This window comes from Falco naumanni, chromosome 12 (assembly GCF_017639655.2).
Source record: "Falco naumanni isolate bFalNau1 chromosome 12, bFalNau1.pat, whole genome shotgun sequence".
In the NCBI taxonomy this organism is placed as follows: domain Eukaryota; kingdom Metazoa; phylum Chordata; class Aves; order Falconiformes; family Falconidae; genus Falco; species Falco naumanni.
In genome coordinates this window covers 16,123,539-16,141,915 of record NC_054065.1, presented here as the reverse complement: position 1 = coordinate 16,141,915, position 18,377 = coordinate 16,123,539, and the positions used below count along the sequence as shown (strand labels likewise).

The 18,377-nt window shown below is 48.6% G+C and overlaps 1 protein-coding gene across 4 annotated transcripts in view; it reads left to right on the top strand.

Annotated features, from left to right (window-relative positions):
* The window catches only part of LOC121096180, a 58,781-nt gene extending 42,148 nt beyond the window's left edge, over positions 1 to 16,633 (top strand). Inside the window, exons 4-6 of one of the 4 annotated variants that reach the window (XM_040611911.1) lie at positions 1,217 to 1,270; positions 11,912 to 11,998; positions 14,167 to 14,251. In XM_040611911.1, coding sequence (XP_040467845.1) covers positions 1,217 to 1,270; positions 11,912 to 11,992 — 135 coding nt within the window. In that variant the 3' untranslated portion in view covers positions 11,993 to 11,998; positions 14,167 to 14,251. Of the gene's footprint in view, positions 1 to 1,216; positions 1,271 to 11,911; positions 11,999 to 14,166 lie in introns of all 4 variants that reach the window. The other 3 variants (XM_040611910.1, XM_040611909.1, XM_040611912.1) reach the window with 3 other exon arrangements.
* The last annotated feature ends 1,744 nt before the right edge of the window (positions 16,634 to 18,377 follow it).

Genomic DNA, 18,377 nt, shown 5'->3' with positions numbered 1-18,377 from the left:
ACCTGAGCACTGTTCTCTGTTTTGGGTGTTGGTTTTTTGAGAGTGGTTTGTATATTTGGGGGGGGGGTTAAGCTTTTTGAGTTTCCAAGGCTCCCTTTACTCTGTTGCTGTTGTCTTGTCTTCTATTGGAAAAAAGCAGGAAGACTACAAATGAAAGGAGAGAGGGAAGTAGAAAGGTCTCACTATTTCCATATTGGTAAAACGGTAGGATGTCTTTCCATGGGTCTTCTGTGTTAGGAACTCGATCTAAAAAACACCTCAGTTGCTTTGCTAAAGCGTGTGTGCAGGACGGAGAGTGTTTTCCCACACTTCGCACAGCTTTCCAACTGTTAAAAGACAGTAGACTGTGGAAGACAGTCAGGAGCTAGGAAAAATTACATGATTTCTTTCAAAAGCTGATGGAGAAAGTTTCTTCCTGACATGGCTCCATCACCAAGTTTTTCACTATAAAAGATGTAGTTGAAGTATTTTTTAATGGAAAAACCTGTTCTTTCTTGAAGCCTTGCTTTTCTACTTAGAGTAATTTTTTTAAATTATTTTTTTTAGGAGAAAGAATGATTTTTAGTTACTTGCCAGCTTTCAAAGCACTGCTTCAGAAGTGGGATAGAGCTGCAACTCACTTGTTTATTTCTGTAGTTACACAGAATAATTGCTGTTTTAAGTATATCCTGTTTGCTAAGTTGTGTGGTTCATGTGTTATGACAACTTTAATGACTCTTACAGTATATAGCAAAGGGATTTCGGAGTGTGGGCAGGTGCTTTTTACCTTGTTCTTTAATTCTAAATAAATAAACATAATGAAAATAAAATAATGGGAACATCCACATTTGCATTAAATAGACTTTTTTTTTCCTTCATAAAAGGAAGGTAAATTCTACTTGCTTCAGGGCAAAGTCTAACCACTAATTGACAGGAATTAGGAAGAAACTTCCTTTTAGGCAGTTGTTCCATCTCTTTCTCTCTGGAATTTCTTGTATCTTCTTTTGAAACCCAGGGTATCAGCCACTGCCAAAGGACTCTGCAGGTTGGGCAAGACAGTCTCAGATTAGGCCGATTACTTGATGGCCATCTCTGGTAATTCTTAGTCTTTCCTATCTCACTTAACTATCCATCTTGTTTGCTAATTAAATGTTGATGAAAGAGACTCCCTACAAGCTCCTTCTTTCTCTTCCCTCGTGCTACTTCTACTAATCCCTGGATTCTACTTCTCTTTCAGAAGATGCTGCTCAAGAAGAATTGTGGAGCGAAGACTAGAGTAATTAAAATTCGTGTAAGTTGCCCTTTTCTGGTGCAGTTCCTTCATCTTTTCACGTATATCTAAATATGGTAATTCTCATTGAACATCTATGCCCAGAAGATTATTTATGGAGGTTTCCTGCGGCTTGATCAGCTGCATAACAAAAGTCACTGATCTGGAGTATAGACTGAGTTGCAATTTAGGTTAGGTACTGACAAGGCTAATAATGCATTGACTTTTCCATTTTGGAGACTGGGTTCAAAGCTTCCTTGGAGTGAAAGTCTACATTCCCTGCTGTGAGCTCATACAGTATGCATAGCTGTCCTGTAGGGTATCATCTGAAACCTTCTTGACCCCTAGGGAGGTGCTGATCTGAGGTAACAAGTGGTGTTCAGTAGGGGTGAGGGGTACTGGTAGATAGCTGTGGAAGAGGAATTACACTTGCGTGATGCACTGGTGTCTGCAGAACTATGTGCGTTGTGGGACTAGGTGGTGGTAGATGAGTTAGATCGTTTGGATGGCTTTGTAGCTGGGATGACACTGCAGTGTCTGAGCATTTCCTGCTCTTGAGTGCACACCATGCCTAGCAGGGCTGTGTTTGCTCAGCTCTCCTGTCTGTAGTCTGTGCTGCCTGCGCCTCTGAGTCTTTCTCTCTAGTACCCCATCCCCTGACTCTTCAGGCAACCCCCTGTCTCTTTTGTGGGTATCTTGGCTTTCTTTTGGTCAGCGCTCTATGGTGCAGCAGGAGATGTGTGTGTGACCTTGCACTTTGCAGCCAAAACAAGTGCCTTTGTCCACTGAGCCCCATATGACTCTCCATGCTTGCAATATACAGGCAAAACCAGGTCAGAGTGAAGAAAAAAATACATCCTTTGTGATAAACCTGCTACTTTCACTGCAGTAATTACAGCCTTGCAAGAGGGGTGAATGGCAGACCACGATCCTTCAGGGTTTACGCCTTGCCCAGCAGGAAATGGGACTGATGCCTTTGGTACCCAGAAGTGCTACTCTTTATGGACATGCTGTTGGGTGCCCCTGCCCGTCACTGCTTTGTGGCTGAATCTGGTATTTGAGAGGAGGAGGAGGTGAGGCTGGCTAGAGGCTTTTGCAGAGCTGGGCTGTATTTCTCCAACTCCTTATATGCCTTCTGCCAGGGTACTTCAGTCCTGTCTTCCAGCAGCCCTACAATGACCTGATACTTCTGATTGCACAATTAATTCTGATCTGTTGTGTATTCTCTTGTGCTTCTGCCTGGATTGTTTTCAGTAGAGCTGTCTCCTCATGTGCCCTGTGAGCTCTCCCCAGACTGTGCCTGTCCTTCAGACCTACTAACAGGCTTAATCCTGCTGCAGTGTTTCAGCGCAACTTGTTTATCACCTTCTTTTGTGCCTGCTCCACGTGCTTTTGCTGTTTTTTCTGGGTGTCCCTGGACTGCAGCTATTTCCAATGCTGCTGGGTGGCAGTCCCCCCAGTCCCTGAGGTGTCACCAGTGCCTCGGTGTGGTGCTTTCCTCTGACACCTTGGGCTTATTATTGTAGCTTACTCTTGTGCCCCTGGAGAATGAGAGGCAGAACTATCCCTTTGTTCCCTACTGAGCCCACGTCAGCTCGCACGAAAATAAACAGCAGAAGCTGAGAGCACACCATTCTGACAGATGGCACAGAATCCATGCTTCTCTGGCCAACCTTGCCAGGCTGGGGCAGTGCATTGCTACCTGAGGTGCTCATGTGGTTTCCATGACAATAGCATATGATACTTCACGGTCTGTCGGTAGCAGAACCGTTAGGTAAAGGAGCATTTTTGCTTCCATTTTTCAAGTGATTGCAAGTGCTGGCTTTTCTGTACACAGCTTAGAAAGGAGGCAGCAGGTCCCTGGCAGAATATGTTGCTGAGATGCCTTAGCTCTGGAAGCAGCCAAGAGGTCAATATCTCTGAAGTGTGATGCTGTGTTAATCATATAAAAGGAACTCTCAATTCGGTCAGTAAGACATGCTTGGCACAGGGTTCCTTCTTAGTGTTGCCCAGCAGCAGGACAAGAAGTAACGGGCACTAGCTGAAATGCAGGAAATCCACGTTGCCCTGAGAAACTGTGGAGTCTCTGACCATGGAGATAGTCAAAGCATGCCAGGACACGGTCTTGGGCAACATGCTCTTGCTGACCCTGCTTTGAGGAGGGGGATTGAGCTCGACTATCTCTAAAGGTGCCTGCCAATCTCAACCATTCTGTGACTTCTGGCTCATGCCCAGCATTCAATCATGGAATTGGAGCACACTGGGGACTTTATTTTGCTTGGGAGGGCTATTCTGAGGCCCTACTGAATGTGGCCTTTTGCAAAGGGTGATAGCAAGAAGCAAGGTGAGAGGTTGGCTCTCTGTTGCTGAGGGTCTGGTGACTCAGGTTCAGTCTTGGGACTTTGCCATTGCAGTGAGGGTGGAAGAAATGAAGATGAATCTCATAGCAAATGGTTTGATGAGCTGTTACAGGAGGAACCAGGTAACTGTCTGTGTGTCTGAGCAGAAAATACCACCACACGAATCAGTTTGCTTGTGGCTGTAGCCCTGATTCAGCACATGTAAAGAACATGTGGTCTCTTTCTAAAAAACTGAGGTGGACAGTGACATCCAGACAGCGTACAACTGGCTGGAGATGCAGTGAGTCAACTGATCTGAGGGGCAGACAAGCTACCTAATGGTTCATGCCAGGTGTTTGAAGCCAGGATTCCTCCTTTATTCCTCCAGTTCTGCTGCTGAACAGCTTGAAGGAATAAGGGTTGTGCTTATTCCCTCCTGTGCAAGGATGATGAAGACCTGCTAGTAACACCAATGAAGCATTTTCATTTCTTCTTACTGAGGACAGTGTCTAATGTGGTTGTGAGATAGTGTGTGCTGTTAAAAATACCCTCCTTCTCATTGATATTTTGGTTACCTTGACATTTCAGGCCTTTGCTGGCATGTTAGGATGCAATGTGTTGCGCTCTCATGCATCATCCCAACTGTGTTCTTCCTCCCTCTTCTGCTGGAGGAGTCTCCCATGGGACGGTGAGATGGGGGGCAGTGTCTTTATCCCCTGGCTCTGAAACACAGTTTCAGCCCTTGGAAATGTTCATGGTCGTTGGAAGTCTTTTCTGAAGCAGGTGACCTAGGTTGGGTTTTGCTTCTCCACATGCTGTTTTAACACTAAGGTGTCACCTTGTCATTGTATCTTGTGCTTCAGCTTCCCATGGGCCAGCTCAGGCAGTGTTAGGCCTACAGCCTTTCCACTTGCTCAGCAGTTTGTAAGCAGGACGATGGAACAGTGATGTGACAAGTCTAAGAACCTAGACAGATTAAGGCAGGGAGATTAATAAAATTCCCAAATATGCAGCAGCTCTGTTGTGTTTGAAATGTGTTCAGGAATAGAAGCTGTGAAAGATCAGGGCCTGTAGTGAAGAGAAAACAGTATTAAAAATCTTGCTTCTGTTCCCCCCAGTAAAGGGTAATAGAACAGAATCAGCCCCTGTGGGCAGGTGAGCAGAGACAAATTGGAGTGACAACATGTGTATGAAGTATGGATTTGTACATAATAGATACATGTGGCACAGCATGTGTCAGCGTGAGGTGAGAGGTAGGTGTGGGCATGCTTGGGTGTTGCACACTGAGGTGGGCGATGTGTGCGTGCAGACCTGGTCACTGGTGCCCCAGCGTGTCAACCAGAGTAGTGTCTGTAACTGGAAGCAAGGCACAAGGTGTAGATGAGGGGTGCACACGTGTGCGTGAGTATTTTTGCATCCAGAGCATGTTTGCATGGCACAGTCAGGTGTTGCACGGAAACACTCCCATAATGCAGTAAGGAGGACTGTGCATGCATGTGCTCGCAGGGTGTAACTGCCTCCACCCTGGGCCAGGCTTGATCGGCTGTAGCCAGCTCTGAATGCAGACACCAGTCTTCCAGAGGCTTTCTATAATACCACGAGTCTGCAGTTCTCCAGTCCCTCTCGGGATGAGAGTTACAGGTCTGTCATCTAGTCCTGTTCTTGTTCTTCTTCCTTCGCAGGCTCCTTCCTGCGGTCTCTGAATGGGATCGGTGGAGCTGGGCTTATCTCAGCAGCAGTAGGTGGGTAGAAGACACAACTGGCAAGCCCCTGGGTATTTCAAGAGCTCTTGTTGGAGCAGGCAGAGAAGGGAGTAAAGATTTCAAGGCCAATCTGATAACCTGGCTGATCAGAGAGATGTTTTCTGCTATGTAAAAATAAAACAAGAATTTTAAATCAGGACATAAACCTCTTGTGCTCTTGCCTTGATCTTATCAATGTTGAGAACGCCCTCTGCTTGGACAGGGGCCAGATCCCTGGAATGACTTCCCTGTCTCTTATCTCTTGTGTCTGCATCCTAAAAGGCCACTGCAGAAACATGCTGGGTTTTCTTCTCCTAAAACAAGGGACCTTTTCAGCTTGGAGCTGAGCAGGAGCTATGCTGCCCAGAGCTGCCTTGGCAGATGCCTGAGCTATTCACAAATGTAAGGCGTACAGGGTGACAGAGCAGTACTGGTTCTGGCTGCACAGCACAAATAAAGATTTCTAAAAAATCAGAAGACTTTGTGTGTGTGTATACATACGTATATATACTCATACATATATGTTGCCTCTTCCATCACAGGCTCCCAAGGTGCTTTGCAAGCATTGCTAAATATAGCATCTCCAAGGGAGATAAATATCGTAATTGCCATTTCAGAGTGAGTTGAACTGAGAAACCAGCAGAGAATGTGACTTGCCCAAAGAGACAGTGTGAGGAGAACTGAAGTCTGGTCTTTGATCTTCAAACCACGTTCCTTGAGCTGTGTCCTTATTCATACCATATCATGCCGTCTAAACAGCTCTGACATCTTGGGCAGCTGAGATCCCAAACTGCAGCTTGCTAACAGTTTGTCAAACCCTCCTCGTTGTCTTTGTGAGGCTGTGTGCTGAAGCCCAAACTTGCCATTTAGAAGCAACAAGAGAGACTTATCTCCCTGGCCGGTCACATCCTTGGGTTACTTGCTGGGCAGAGGCCCCTCGTGAAGATTTTAGCCTTGTTAGTTCCCTAGGCTGGCTCTTGTCCCCTGTTGATGGGCGCACCTCTGCTGAACAAAATGGAGAAGGTCCTCTGCTAAATGAGAACATGGATATCCATTTTCTTACTAGGGAAACCAGCTTCCCCCGTCCTTCTTCCATCTCGGTTGCCAAGCTGCCTGCTGAAGGTCTCTGTGCAGTGACAGCTGGCCCTGGAGAACCCTAGCCCTTGGTCTGAATAATTGCAACAAAAGATTTTGTCTAGAGTTTTGTCAGTGTGGGGAAGGATCCAGTGCAGATAAGGTGGGAATGTCCCTGTCTTTTAAAAAGTATCCCAAGCATCTGATTCCAAACATTGTTTTATTTAGCATTGTTTTTATTGGATTTCATGGCAAAAGCTAACCAGCCTGGAGAGAGGGACTGTCATGTCTCTCTCTTCTGCTTCCTTAAAGAATTTTTATTGCTGCCTGCTTTTCATAAATTCCTGCCATGTATGCCCTTGCACCCGTTAAATCATGTAAGTGCTTGCAGAATAACCAAGAGCTCTGTAGTCCAGAGAGCTCTGTGGAAGCTGTGAGTGGCCGGTGAGTCAGGAGGCTGACATCTATTTTCAGTGCTGTCTTTGCTTTGTGGTCTGATGTGGGTTGTGGCTCTGGTTTAAGAATGGGGGGTAGAAAGGAGGTTAGAATTGAGGTGCAGCCCAGTGACTGCTCCTGAGACAGCCCTGTGTGTCAGTGGTGGCTGTGGCTTGTGGCACGGTGGTTCAAGGGGCTGGGGAGCGGCAGGGCATGTTTCACAGAGAGGGGACTTCTGGGTCACACCTGGGTAACGGGGCAAAGAGAAGGGGGTAGGGGATGGCAGAGGGTCACATCAGCTCTGCCACTGTTTTCTGGCAGAGCTTCAAGTCCCAGATGGCTGATCAGGCATGTCTCCTACCACCGCATCCAGGCCCACTGCAGTTGCTCCCTTCTCCCCTTTGTTCGCGTGGCTGTGGGAACCTGGCACACGTTGCCTCTCCCAGTCCCCAGAGCTGTAATCCTCTTTTCCCACACACCTCTCCCATAATACACCCACTTCCTGCGCTTGGCTTCCACGGCTGGGGCGGTTTGTCCAGAGGCAAGCACACTGTGTCAGCATGTGTTCACAGCCTGCTCATGCCAGGGTAATTAATACTCACTTTGCAGTTTTAATTTGGGTTCCCTTTAAGTTGAAAGCAGCGTGCTGCGCTGTGCCAGCCTGCCTGGCCAGAGGGAATCTGGTTGCCCTGGCCTCGTGCGAACTGGAAGCTGCACATGCCCAGGGACACACCACGCACCAGGTCTGTGAGAAGCATGGTACCTGAGGTTCCTGGCCCAAAGGACAGCCGGGGCAGCCAGCTGTGATCCCTCTGGAGGGAGGATGTTCCTGCCACACAGGGAGGGCTGGAAAGGGAAAGATAGGAAGGAAGGAGAGGACAAGGTCTGTACACACAAGTCACTTGTGTACAGACCAAAACCACTAAGGACTCTACTTGGATGTAGTTGAGAAATTGAGAGTCACACCGTGCCTTGCCTGTGTCTGTGCTTGCATGGAGCTCCTCATGCCTGCTCCTTCTCCTGCTCAGGCATGGACAGACCCTGTGGTGTGTGCAGGAGCTGCTGCAGGCAGCCGTTTCATATCGGGAGGAGAGAAAGTGGGAACAAGACACAGCTCACTAGTAGGGGGGGTATGGCTTCATTCACTTGTTCCTAAGAGATTTGTGTGGCCTTCAGAGCGTGATCTTCACTGGGACCCTGGAGTGGTGAGTTCCCCAAGTTGGCCAGGGAGCACTGACAGCCTACCCCTCTGAATGACCCATCTGTCCCTTTTCATCGTGCCACCTCCTTCCTTCAGATTGTCAGGCAGGCAAAAATCAAAGCTTGCAGTCAGCTTTCTAAGAGACACATTTCAAAGTCATGTAAGAGGGAGGAGAAGAAAGGCTTATCACACTCTTGCCAGCAAGGACTCATAGCTGAAACTGGCCAATTTCTGCTTTTGGGCAAGTGACCAGCAAGCATCTGCTAGGCTTTTTGAAGTACCTTCCAAAAAAGTTGAGTGTTGTCTGTCTAGTGGCACCTCTCTAAGTCTGGTAGTTGCCATATGACAAGTCTGCACACACGTTTGAAAATGTTTGATAGATACTGGTTTTTTCCTTTCCAAGAGGAACAGTGATGTGTTTGTAAACTCTTGAACTGCTCTTTGCAATGTGGTCGCATAGAATGAAGTAGGTATTAGGCAGCTGTGTGTTGGTGGAGGAAGACAGGCCTTCCAGTCTTGTAGGGGAGGGTAGTGGACAACACAGGAAGATGGTGCTAACTGCAAAGTTCTGTTTTCCTTGTCAAAAGAGTGTTTGGAGCTGACCTTTCCTGTTTGTGGAAGAGAAGGGAGAAGAGTAGTCTTAAAATGAAGTTCTGTCATGGCCTCTCTCTTAGCTATCCCCCTGAAATTAAACTGCGTATGAACCTAGGGGTGGAGGAGAGACCTTCAGGAGGGAAGAGATTTGCTTTTGAAAAATAATTCTTTGCGCTGCTCCAGGTCTGTGACTGGAGTAAATTGTCAGAGGCCCTACTGGAGTTAATGAAGAAGCAGTTAAATATGAGTTGTTGTTCCACTTGAGGAACTAGTCCTGCTTGTCAGCGACTATTTCTTGAAAAGTGCCTGAAGGAAGACTATAATTGAAAGGAAATTACCTCTCATCAGAAGGTCGCAACACCTAGATGTTAATTAGTTCATCTTGGCTGCCTGACTGTGGTGTATGTATTATGCACAGGAGAAACTGAGGCACAGGGGATGGGAAGTGGCTTGGTCAGGGCTGTGTCTGGAATTACAGATGTAGCTAGGAGCACACGAGGGTCCCTTTCCCTTGTTCACAGCTGATGGTTTCACACACTGAAGTGTCACCAGTTTCTTTTCTAACCGCTTGGCAGGGGTGAGAGGAAGGAGGATAAAGTGGAATTAAAAGCAGCTTACCTGTAAATGCTTCACTGTGGAGCCCGACAGCCTTTATTCTTTCTATGCCCTGCCTGAATATTGGTACTACCTTTGGCTCCGTCAACTCCTGGGCAAGGCGACTGTCTCACAAACAGGCAGTATCGCAGGCAGGCATCTGTCTTTGCCAAGGCTCTTCTGGGGATTTATTCCTTTCCACACAGGCTGGTGGTGGGAATCGGATGCGCCTTTACAACTTGCAATTACATGGTGCCTTTCATCCCAAAGGACTTTTAACAAGTGAGTCTACAGGCTGCAAAGGAATCAGTCACCCACCGCTGAGAGGCATCCACCACTCGAAGGCAGCGTCCTTTAAATGGAGCTCAGCAGTGTTTCCCAACCGGCGGGGCCCAAGGGTAGGAAAGAAGGTACTCCTGTGCTGGGTTGGCCCTGAGTAGGGGATGGGTTGGCAGAGTGCACAAACTGCTCTGATCTTGAATCCCGCCAGGATACTAGAGCTCTTATGAAAGAGAACCAAAGAGTATTAAGCAGGGCTTAGTTCTGTATCACCCCTAGCACACCACTCCCTTCTAAGACGTTGTTGTGTTAGGTAACTTCATTTCCCCCCTCCTGTGGGGATTGTCGTTCCAACAGCTGAAAGCATGCTTGGAGCTGTGCTCACTTTAGCTTTGTCCAAAGAAGAGAACCACGCTTCTCTGGAATCACGAGTCCAAAACTGTTATTTCACAATCTGCATTTGGGATACTTTCCCAGACTTCACAGGGGTAAAGGATGGGTTTCTAGGAGGCGTGTGCGTTTGTATTAGTAGATTTATCCTTTACCTGCTTATGTTTTTCTTGGGCACTTTTTCCTTGCTGAAATGTACAATTGTGTTACAGGTGAATTTATGGAGCAGTTGCCCTTTTCTCTGTTTTCTGAGGGCTACTAACATGGTTGAAATTCTGCATTTCTTCTGTGGTGTCTAATCTCACTGCTCTTCTTTGAGGCACCTGCATCCAGTCATTATCTGTAACATCTTTAGGTGTGCTGCTTTAATGTGCTTCAGGTATGTTTCAAGCCTGGTTGCCTATTTACCACCTGTATTTAATGGTGATAATGCAGTTGGTGCCTACAGTATGGGTTTGCAAGAGTATATATGTAGGTGTGTGTACATAAGGGAAGAAGTGTGAGTCCGGGTGCATGCTGACTAGTGTGTGTGACTGAGGCTGTCTGCGCATAGTTGCTTGAAGCATGTGTAACACAAACTAGCTTGCTTAGGAGCTCGTTTAACTCAAATGAGGCATGTGATGAGGCAGCATGGGTATCTGTAGATACTGAAACTACCTTCTGCTCTGGGCAGTTTTGTGAGCAAGTGACGAGCTGTGCTCCCTCGGACTGTCCCCTGCATGCTGGTGGAGTTCAGGTCCTGCATGGCTTGAGTTACGAGGTGAGCAGACAAGCAGGGACGGCTCTCCTTGTGATTTCCAAGTTAGGAGGAGGTCTGTGTGTGCACGGAAGGATGTGGACAAGTGACCAGGGAAGTGCATGTCTGCTGGGGAGAACCTGAGGCATGTGAGAGCAGGTGAGCATGGCTGTATGTGATGGAGCATGCATCTAAGCATGTGTGCCCTCCTGCCAGTAGCTGAGCGCTTGTATCTCAGGCTGTTCTCCAGCTGCGTAAATACGTTGCTTAACAAGTTGAGGGCTCTGGTTAATGATTGCCATTAGTGCAAGACCCATATTAGGCTCCATTTTGTGTGAGTTACCCAGCTGCCCAAATGCCATTAGAGTGAACGCACCAGGCTTCAATGTCAAACGTGAACTGTTTGCACTCTGAAGAGCTTCTGCAGGAGCTGGCCTGGGGTTGCTCAGCAGGGGCTGTAGGCAGTTTTATGGCAAGCTCCCTGGGGTCTGCTGCAGCAGCAGCAACTCTTAACAGCCTTCTGTAGTCAAAGTGGTGTCCCAGGCATCACAGGCTGGCGCTGGGCACCCAAGGGGAGGGGTGGGCTGGCTAGGACACTTGCCCAGACTGCAGGGAGGCAGCTGGCCCAAGTGACGGGGTGGGAGGGATGTGTTCCCTTCTCTGGCAGCTGGCCCTATCCATTTTCTTTCTGGGAATACATCTACAGAGCTTTGCCTTGTGCTGCTCATCAGAGCCAGACCACCACATACCGTGATCCCAAATGGTGTCACGGACTAAGCCAATCAGGCCTTGTCGTCTCTAGAGCAGGATACAAGCTCCAAAGAAAACACACTCTTCTCCAAGAAGAGAGCGGAGTGATTTGGTGCCAGTGCTCGCTCTTCCCTCCAGCAGGGTCCCTAGCAGAGGTGCTGCAGTGTCAGTCATGGGGTAGGTGCAAGACAGTCCTGTTACTGCTCAGGGTTATAAATAACTGCAGAACAGTCAGGGTGTTGCCGTGAACGAGGGCAGTCGCATTACTGCCTCTTCTCTTACAACCTGCGGTTGGACACAGGGCCCTTCCCACCCTGCCCTCACCTGCTGTCGTGGTAGCTGTGCTGTTGAAAGCCAGCCATCATCTTAGGGCTGCTGGAGAGGTACCATGATGAAGAGGCAGATCTAGGTGTAGTTTGAGCTTTACTTGCAGCTGCCTGACCACCTGTGAATCTCTGCATCCTCCTGCATCTCTTTAAGTCCCTGTCCTTCTCCTCAACCCTTGTTCTGTGCCCACCTCCCTTGCAGTGCCCTGGAAAGGCTCTCTATCCCATACATTGGTCCCAGAAGAGGGCCCAGAGAGAAACCCTAGCACAACTTCCCACTTGAAGCCTGGTGAATTTCGTGGATGACTTTTGTCTGTTCTCTGGACCTGTCTTTTCCCAGCCTCTTCTTCATCTTCCGTCCACCAGAAATTAACAGATTCAGCTGCTTTCCCTAATCCTGTCTGGCATTTCAAAGTGGAGGGGACTGCCAGGTTCTTTGTGCCCATTCCCTCCTGGCACTGGCAGGGGACCTTCTCTCTTCTGGAGAAGGACAAATGTGCTGATTTATTCTGCCCCTTAGCTTTCAATACGGGTTGCTATGTTACCCTCCAGCTCTGAGGCTTGCCAGAGCACACATCATATATAACCCCACAGCAGGTGGCTATTGAGTAAAGGCCCTTAAATCTGCCTCTCTTGTTTCTTATGCTGCTGGCCAAGGTGTCAGGGGGATGTAGCAGGGCATGATTTGCTGGCTGAAACTCCCGGCACAGCTAATGCCAAGCACCATGTTGGCATTTTCTATTCTCAAGTGCCCATCTTAATTTGCAGAGGACATACCAACTAGGCAGGAACATGCTGCCCACATTGGCTTTTAAAGAGGCCCTTTCTGATACGAAGGCTTGCCTCATGGGGCCAAGCAGTGACCAAGATCCTGGAGGCAGATACTTCCAGATCCTGCTGCAGTGACTGCAGCACCCAGGACCTGGCTCAGACTCTTCTGCAGCGCACTCTAATTTGATATGACTGTTTGGGTAAACTTGACCATTTATGCAGCTTTCTGGGAAAAGTTGTGCGTGCTTGTCTTGTGATGACAAGTTAAAACCCAGCCAGGATAGAAGCAGGTGGTATCAAAACATCACTTTGTTGTGCTGTTATGTGGTTGCAGCTGTCCGAAAGACCTGATTTTGAAGGGCCAAAATGAACCTCTATCTTAGAGGAGGTGGTAAAGTTGGTAATTGTTTCTAAGAAAGCCTAATTCTTTGAGGAACAGTCCACTAGTGCAGGCTGAGCAAGGGAAACCACGGTTTTCTAGGCTAGGAAAGGCCTAGAAGAGGCAGCAAGGAGTCACATAATACCAGAGCCAAGGCCAGATCTGCTCTCACTGGATTTTTTTCTGACCTCCATGAAAACAATGGTAAAGCCCTTCCCAGCAGTCATGGAAATGAGATGAGGGTGAGGGGCATTTGCATGAGTTTCTGAGCTGCTGAACTCCCCAGCTTGTGACACTCAGTGGCTCACAAGTATCCGTGGGGAATGAGCTCTGCAGGATCATGATTAAACACTCTGCAGACCCATAGCAGTGAGACCTCTTCTCCTGGCCGGAGCATCTGAGAAGGAGCTGCCCCACTGGTGCTTCTTCATGCATAAGGAAAGAAACAAAGTTCCCAAGAAGTAAAAGGAAAGCACTTCCTATTTAACAGTGGTATCACTTCTTTGGCACCATGATCCCTCTGGGATCCACCAGTCCCAGCATAGCCTAGGGGGGAACAGCATTTCTGTCGTGTCACACAGTGCAGGGAGCGCACGGGTATTTCTGCCCTCCTTATTCTCTATCTGCGCTGACCGTGCTCTGAACCCCAGGAGCAAAAGGGGAGAGAGTGGTCTTTGGTGGCCATGGTACAAACCAAGGCTGTAAGACTTCCAGGTGGGATCTTTTCCTCCAAGCATTTCACAGCCGTTCCTCATTGAACTGTGGAGTCTGGAGCCAAAACTCTGGAGAGTTTCAGTGTGTCTGGACTTTATAGATTAAGAAAGGGTGATTTGTAAATCCTTACTGGAGCACTGGTGAAAAATTAGACTGAAGAATGAGTCTTCAGAGATGACTTGGTTTATCTCCTTGCTCTAGAAGTGTAGTAGATCCTCCTTCAAGGCCAAGTGAATCTGAATTTAGCTTTTCTATGTGGTACTTTCTGGCAGTGATGCTGTTCTGATCCTGGGACTCTTAAGTGCATCATGGATACCCTTTTTCACTTGGGTCCTGGTCATATGGATCCCAGGGACCTCAGTCCTGGGGATAGGGGGGTACACAAGGGTTTTTTTGAGTGGTAGGAGCAAGGACATGAGCAAAGTGCTTCATTACGTATGTTAGTGCTATTTGCTGCAAGTACAAGCATGACCCTCCATTCAAGGAGGTGTGATTGTACCAGAGAGGGATGTGACAAAGCACTTGAGGCAAGAACTTCACTGTTTGCAGCTTGTATGAGCGCTGACTTTGTCCCTCTTTTTATTCCCTCACAGAGCATCAACGGAGGCCGCCCACCCCCCCACTTTGTGTATGATCCATCCACCTTTGCCTTCCGTTCCCTCAGCACCTTGAAGCCGCTGAGCCCAATAGCTCCGGTGGAAGAACCGTCATGTGCCTACTGAAGGAGTTTCTCCAAAAACCTCAGGAACTATCAACCAACCACCTGCCTGGCAGGGAGAAGGGGAGGCAGCGATACCCAAGGGCATGGGTGGGAGAAGAAGGGGACAATGATACATCTTTGCAATGCAGCCTTTCTGGCAGCAAGAAGCATACAGCTTTGCAGCAGTGCCCGTTTTCATACCTTTGTTGTATCTGAATAGTGGCAAAGGGAGAGATTTTTGTCTTTCAGGGCAAAACAAACCAGTCAGGTCCACAAAGTGTGAGGGCAGCCACCAAGGCAATGTCAAACATGGGGATGGTGGTAGTTGAAGATAGCCCTGAGGGGTTCAGGGGCTAGTATGGCCTGCATGGCAGCAGGGATGAGTGATCAGTGTGTGAATCCAAGCCCAGTCAGTTCCCCAAGAGTACCTGGGTCTACAGTACTTTTCTATAGACCTGACCCTTCTCCCACTTAGAAGTGAGCTTGGGACTGGAAACAGAGGCTGTACAGGGCTGCCCTGCAAAGCAAGAAGATCCCTCTCTGAGACTCTTATAATTGCATTCGCTTCAAGTCCTCTTGAGTGGAAGACCCTAGGAGAGGGAGGTGGGAGGGGGTAGCTGGCACATCTAGCTGTGTGTTCCATCTGGGCTGCTGGCAACTCAGTGACACCATCTAAAATGGGATTGAGATGGGAGGCATGAGCCTCCCACTTGTGGATTGGATGTTAGAATAGAATTCCAGAATGAAAGGTCTGTGTTCAGCCATCAAAGAAAACACAGCACCCACCCTCAGTCCTCCCAGCATCACCAGAGGGAAGAACTTCAGGGTGACTGCGTGCTCTTGGGGTCTCCACTCTGCTGAGGCTGTGTTCTGGGGTATATAGCGCTTCTCCATAGCATTGTTCCAATACCCTTCTGCCCTAACATGATGCTGAAGGTAACCAGTATCGCCAAACTCAACCATATCTAAAGTCTCCAGCCAACTTTCCACTCCCCTGGTATGCTGGCTTTTAAATTCAGGTAGGCTCTTCTTGTGTCGGTGGAACAGGTATTCCCAGATATAGCATGGAGTGGGAAGGAGGTCTCTGTTTTGTGGCCACCTGTTGGTAGAAGAAAAAGGAAGGGATTTGGGGGGAAGCTGTGGGATGTTTTTCCGTAGACAGTCCTAAGGCAGTTAGGACCATGCTAGGCCTTGCTGCCACTGGAGTTTGACTGGGATCTGGCCTTGAGGCACGTATGTGTTTTGTGCCATAAGGCAACAGCTAATACAACAAGCTCTCACCTCTCTTGTGAGGCAGAGGAACAAGGCATTTCCCCTTGCTGCACATGGTGGAGAAAGTAACCTCTTTGTGTAGGCGTTCCCCACCTTGAGCTTGTATCTGGCTGAGTGCAAGGGGGAGCAAGCAGTTTACTTCTTGTCTGGATCAGGAGGAGCAACTGTGAGTAATATAAAATATTTTTTGTTTTTAAATCTGCTCCTGTGCGGAGGTCTTTGATGCTACTCTTTGGATGAGACCAGTGGTCAGTCCGGCTGCCGGTAGGGGACCACACAGTGAACCAACATTCAGTTTGCTTTCTGGGCCCTTCACTGAGACCCTTGGGGAAAGCCCAAACATCTGAATTCCCCACCTCTACCCTTCTCTCTCCCTAACTGCCCCTCTCAGGCAGGCAGAGCAGCTGGGCAAGGTGGTGAGGGGACATCTGTCCTGATGCTGCCCCAGCTCTGCCTGCTTTTTGGCTCCAGACTGGCACAGCTGGGCCACCCTCTGCACCAGCACCACCTCCAAGGGGTTGCTTGTGTTTGCTGGTGAAGTACTTCTGGCAGAGTATAGTGGTTCCCTGCAAGAAGTCCCTTTGTCCCACAGAGGCAGATTCCTCTGCTGATTCCTCCTGCCCCTGTAGAGACTCTGCTTATCCTGTTTTGATGGCACACCTCAGCTTTTTAACTGCTGCCAGATCAAGCTGACCAGTGCAGGACAGGAAGTGTTGCCCCTTAGACCAAATCCCTGTGCTCAGAAGGGACAGCTGTAGCCTGGTACCTGTCTGAAGAGGCACATTCCCCATGCAGATGGTTGGGGCGGCAGCACTGTGTGGCCCTGCACCCCCAGGCTTTGCTCAGCAAGAGCTGCTGAGGTGCTTGTCCCCAGAGGTGTGTTTCTGCCAGCCCACAAGTGCGGCAGGCTGCCCTCCCCTGGGTGGGAGCAGGCAACAGGGATGTCGTGCCGATATCGTTGCCTTTTAGTACTTTTGTAACTTTTCTCTTGTCTTTTCTTTTTCAATCAGAAGGAAAAATAATAAAAAAACCAAACAAACAAGCAAACAACCCAACAGTGAAATAAAGTGTAACGGCTGCTATATTCACACCGCTGGTGAGTCTCATGTGTTTGCCATCTTCCTGGTGTTTGTGGGCAGGGGTGGAGGAGGGAATGGAGCAGCGTGAGCTATGGCACAGCACTGCCAGACCCAAGCACTCCCAAATCCCAGGCCCTGTCTGCAAGAGAATTTCTTTGAAAACAAGCTAGCAAGAACTTATCTAAATGAATGCTAGGTTCTTTGCATGTAAGAGGAGCTCCCCAAGCAGCTGCTCCCGCTGAGGCTGGCCCTGATATGGTATATTGCCCCTCACCGGTGCTTCCCTCCCCAAGAAGGTGCTTTGGCTTTTGAGTGACCTGCCTGTTGCTTGGGGGTTGAATGTGTCCTGGCTGGAGGTCTCCATCCCTGCTAAAGAGAAGGGTGGGTGACCACACAGCTGGTCTGTCAGCTTGTAATTTTAGCATCAGTAAGTCTTAAATCTCTGTCCCAAGATTCTCAGCAGTCCTTTTGCTTACAGCCAGAGCACTCGTGCTGCTCTGTAGCAAACTCTACCTTACCCCTTCATCTGGATCTTTCTCTAAAAACTCCATCTCAAGTACTTGTATGTGCATTCACCACCCCTTGCTATCTCCCTGAGCTAATTCCTGTCTCCTCCGCACTCCTAGCTCAGTATCTCAACCAGCATCTCACAAGGCTATTACCTATATCCCCTTTTCTAAGGCTGCCTGAGAGATACTAACTGAAATTCCCTTAGCAGTCCTATTTAGACTCATTCCCAGGAGGCCACCTCTTCTCTTCCCTCCAAATTCTGATCTCTTCTAGGCTTTCTGCCATCTCTGTCATCTTGAAATCCTCCCCTCTGTCAGCTGCAGCTTGTTGTTAATTGGCCTTGGCCCATTTTGCAGGGGTTGTAAGGTGGACTTGCTGGCTCCTGCAAGCCCTTTGCTCTCACATCTCCTATACAGAATTGCTTTTATTTGTGATGCTTCTTCTAAAACGGCCTGATTGCTCAGCACAGCCACCTTTGTGGCCCTAGATGCTTTTCAAAAACACGGTGTCCACTATGGCTCCACAAACCCTGATCATCTCTAGGCTTCTGCCAGGTCAAGCTTGTTTATAAGTAGATAAATGCATAGAGAGTATGTGTTGAACTTGTGTCAGCCAGGCTGTAGGTACGGACACACCTATCATGCCGAAGCCAGAGTACAGCAGGTGGAATGGTATAAAGCTGGTGTAAAGCTTTGCAGTGTGCAGTCAGCGAATTGGCTGGGGGGAGCTGGGGTGTAGAGCTGCTGCTTCTGCCTGCAGGGCTGTACTCTGGACCCCAGCACGTGTTTGGGTTAAGTCCAATTGTGCCCACCCCTCATTTCTCCCTGGAAGCTGGGCCTCTCTGTTAACAACAAAACAGGGCAGGTTTTGTGGTAAAACACAGCAATAAGCCTTGATACAGCGACAGCTCTGAAGCTAAAAGCAAGCAGGTTAGTGGTATTCGCAAAGATCTTACGAGGTACGTTTCAGCTGTAGTTACCAGGGTAGGTGGCAAAGGGGGCTAAGGACGTTGGCCTCATTTGGATGCCAGACGCTGGCATGGGAGAGTTTTGCCAAAGACCACTGTGGAAGTCATCAGCAGAAACAAGGGAAATGGGAGCTGAGCTGTGGTCTTCTGAAGGCTGTTCCTTGCTGTAGCCACGGCACCCCGTTGCTGCCGCTGGCATACAGCAGCGCAGGGCTGCTCACCTCTGTGGCTTCCAAAACACTTGATGCAAATACCTTCTCCGCTGCTGGAGCGGGC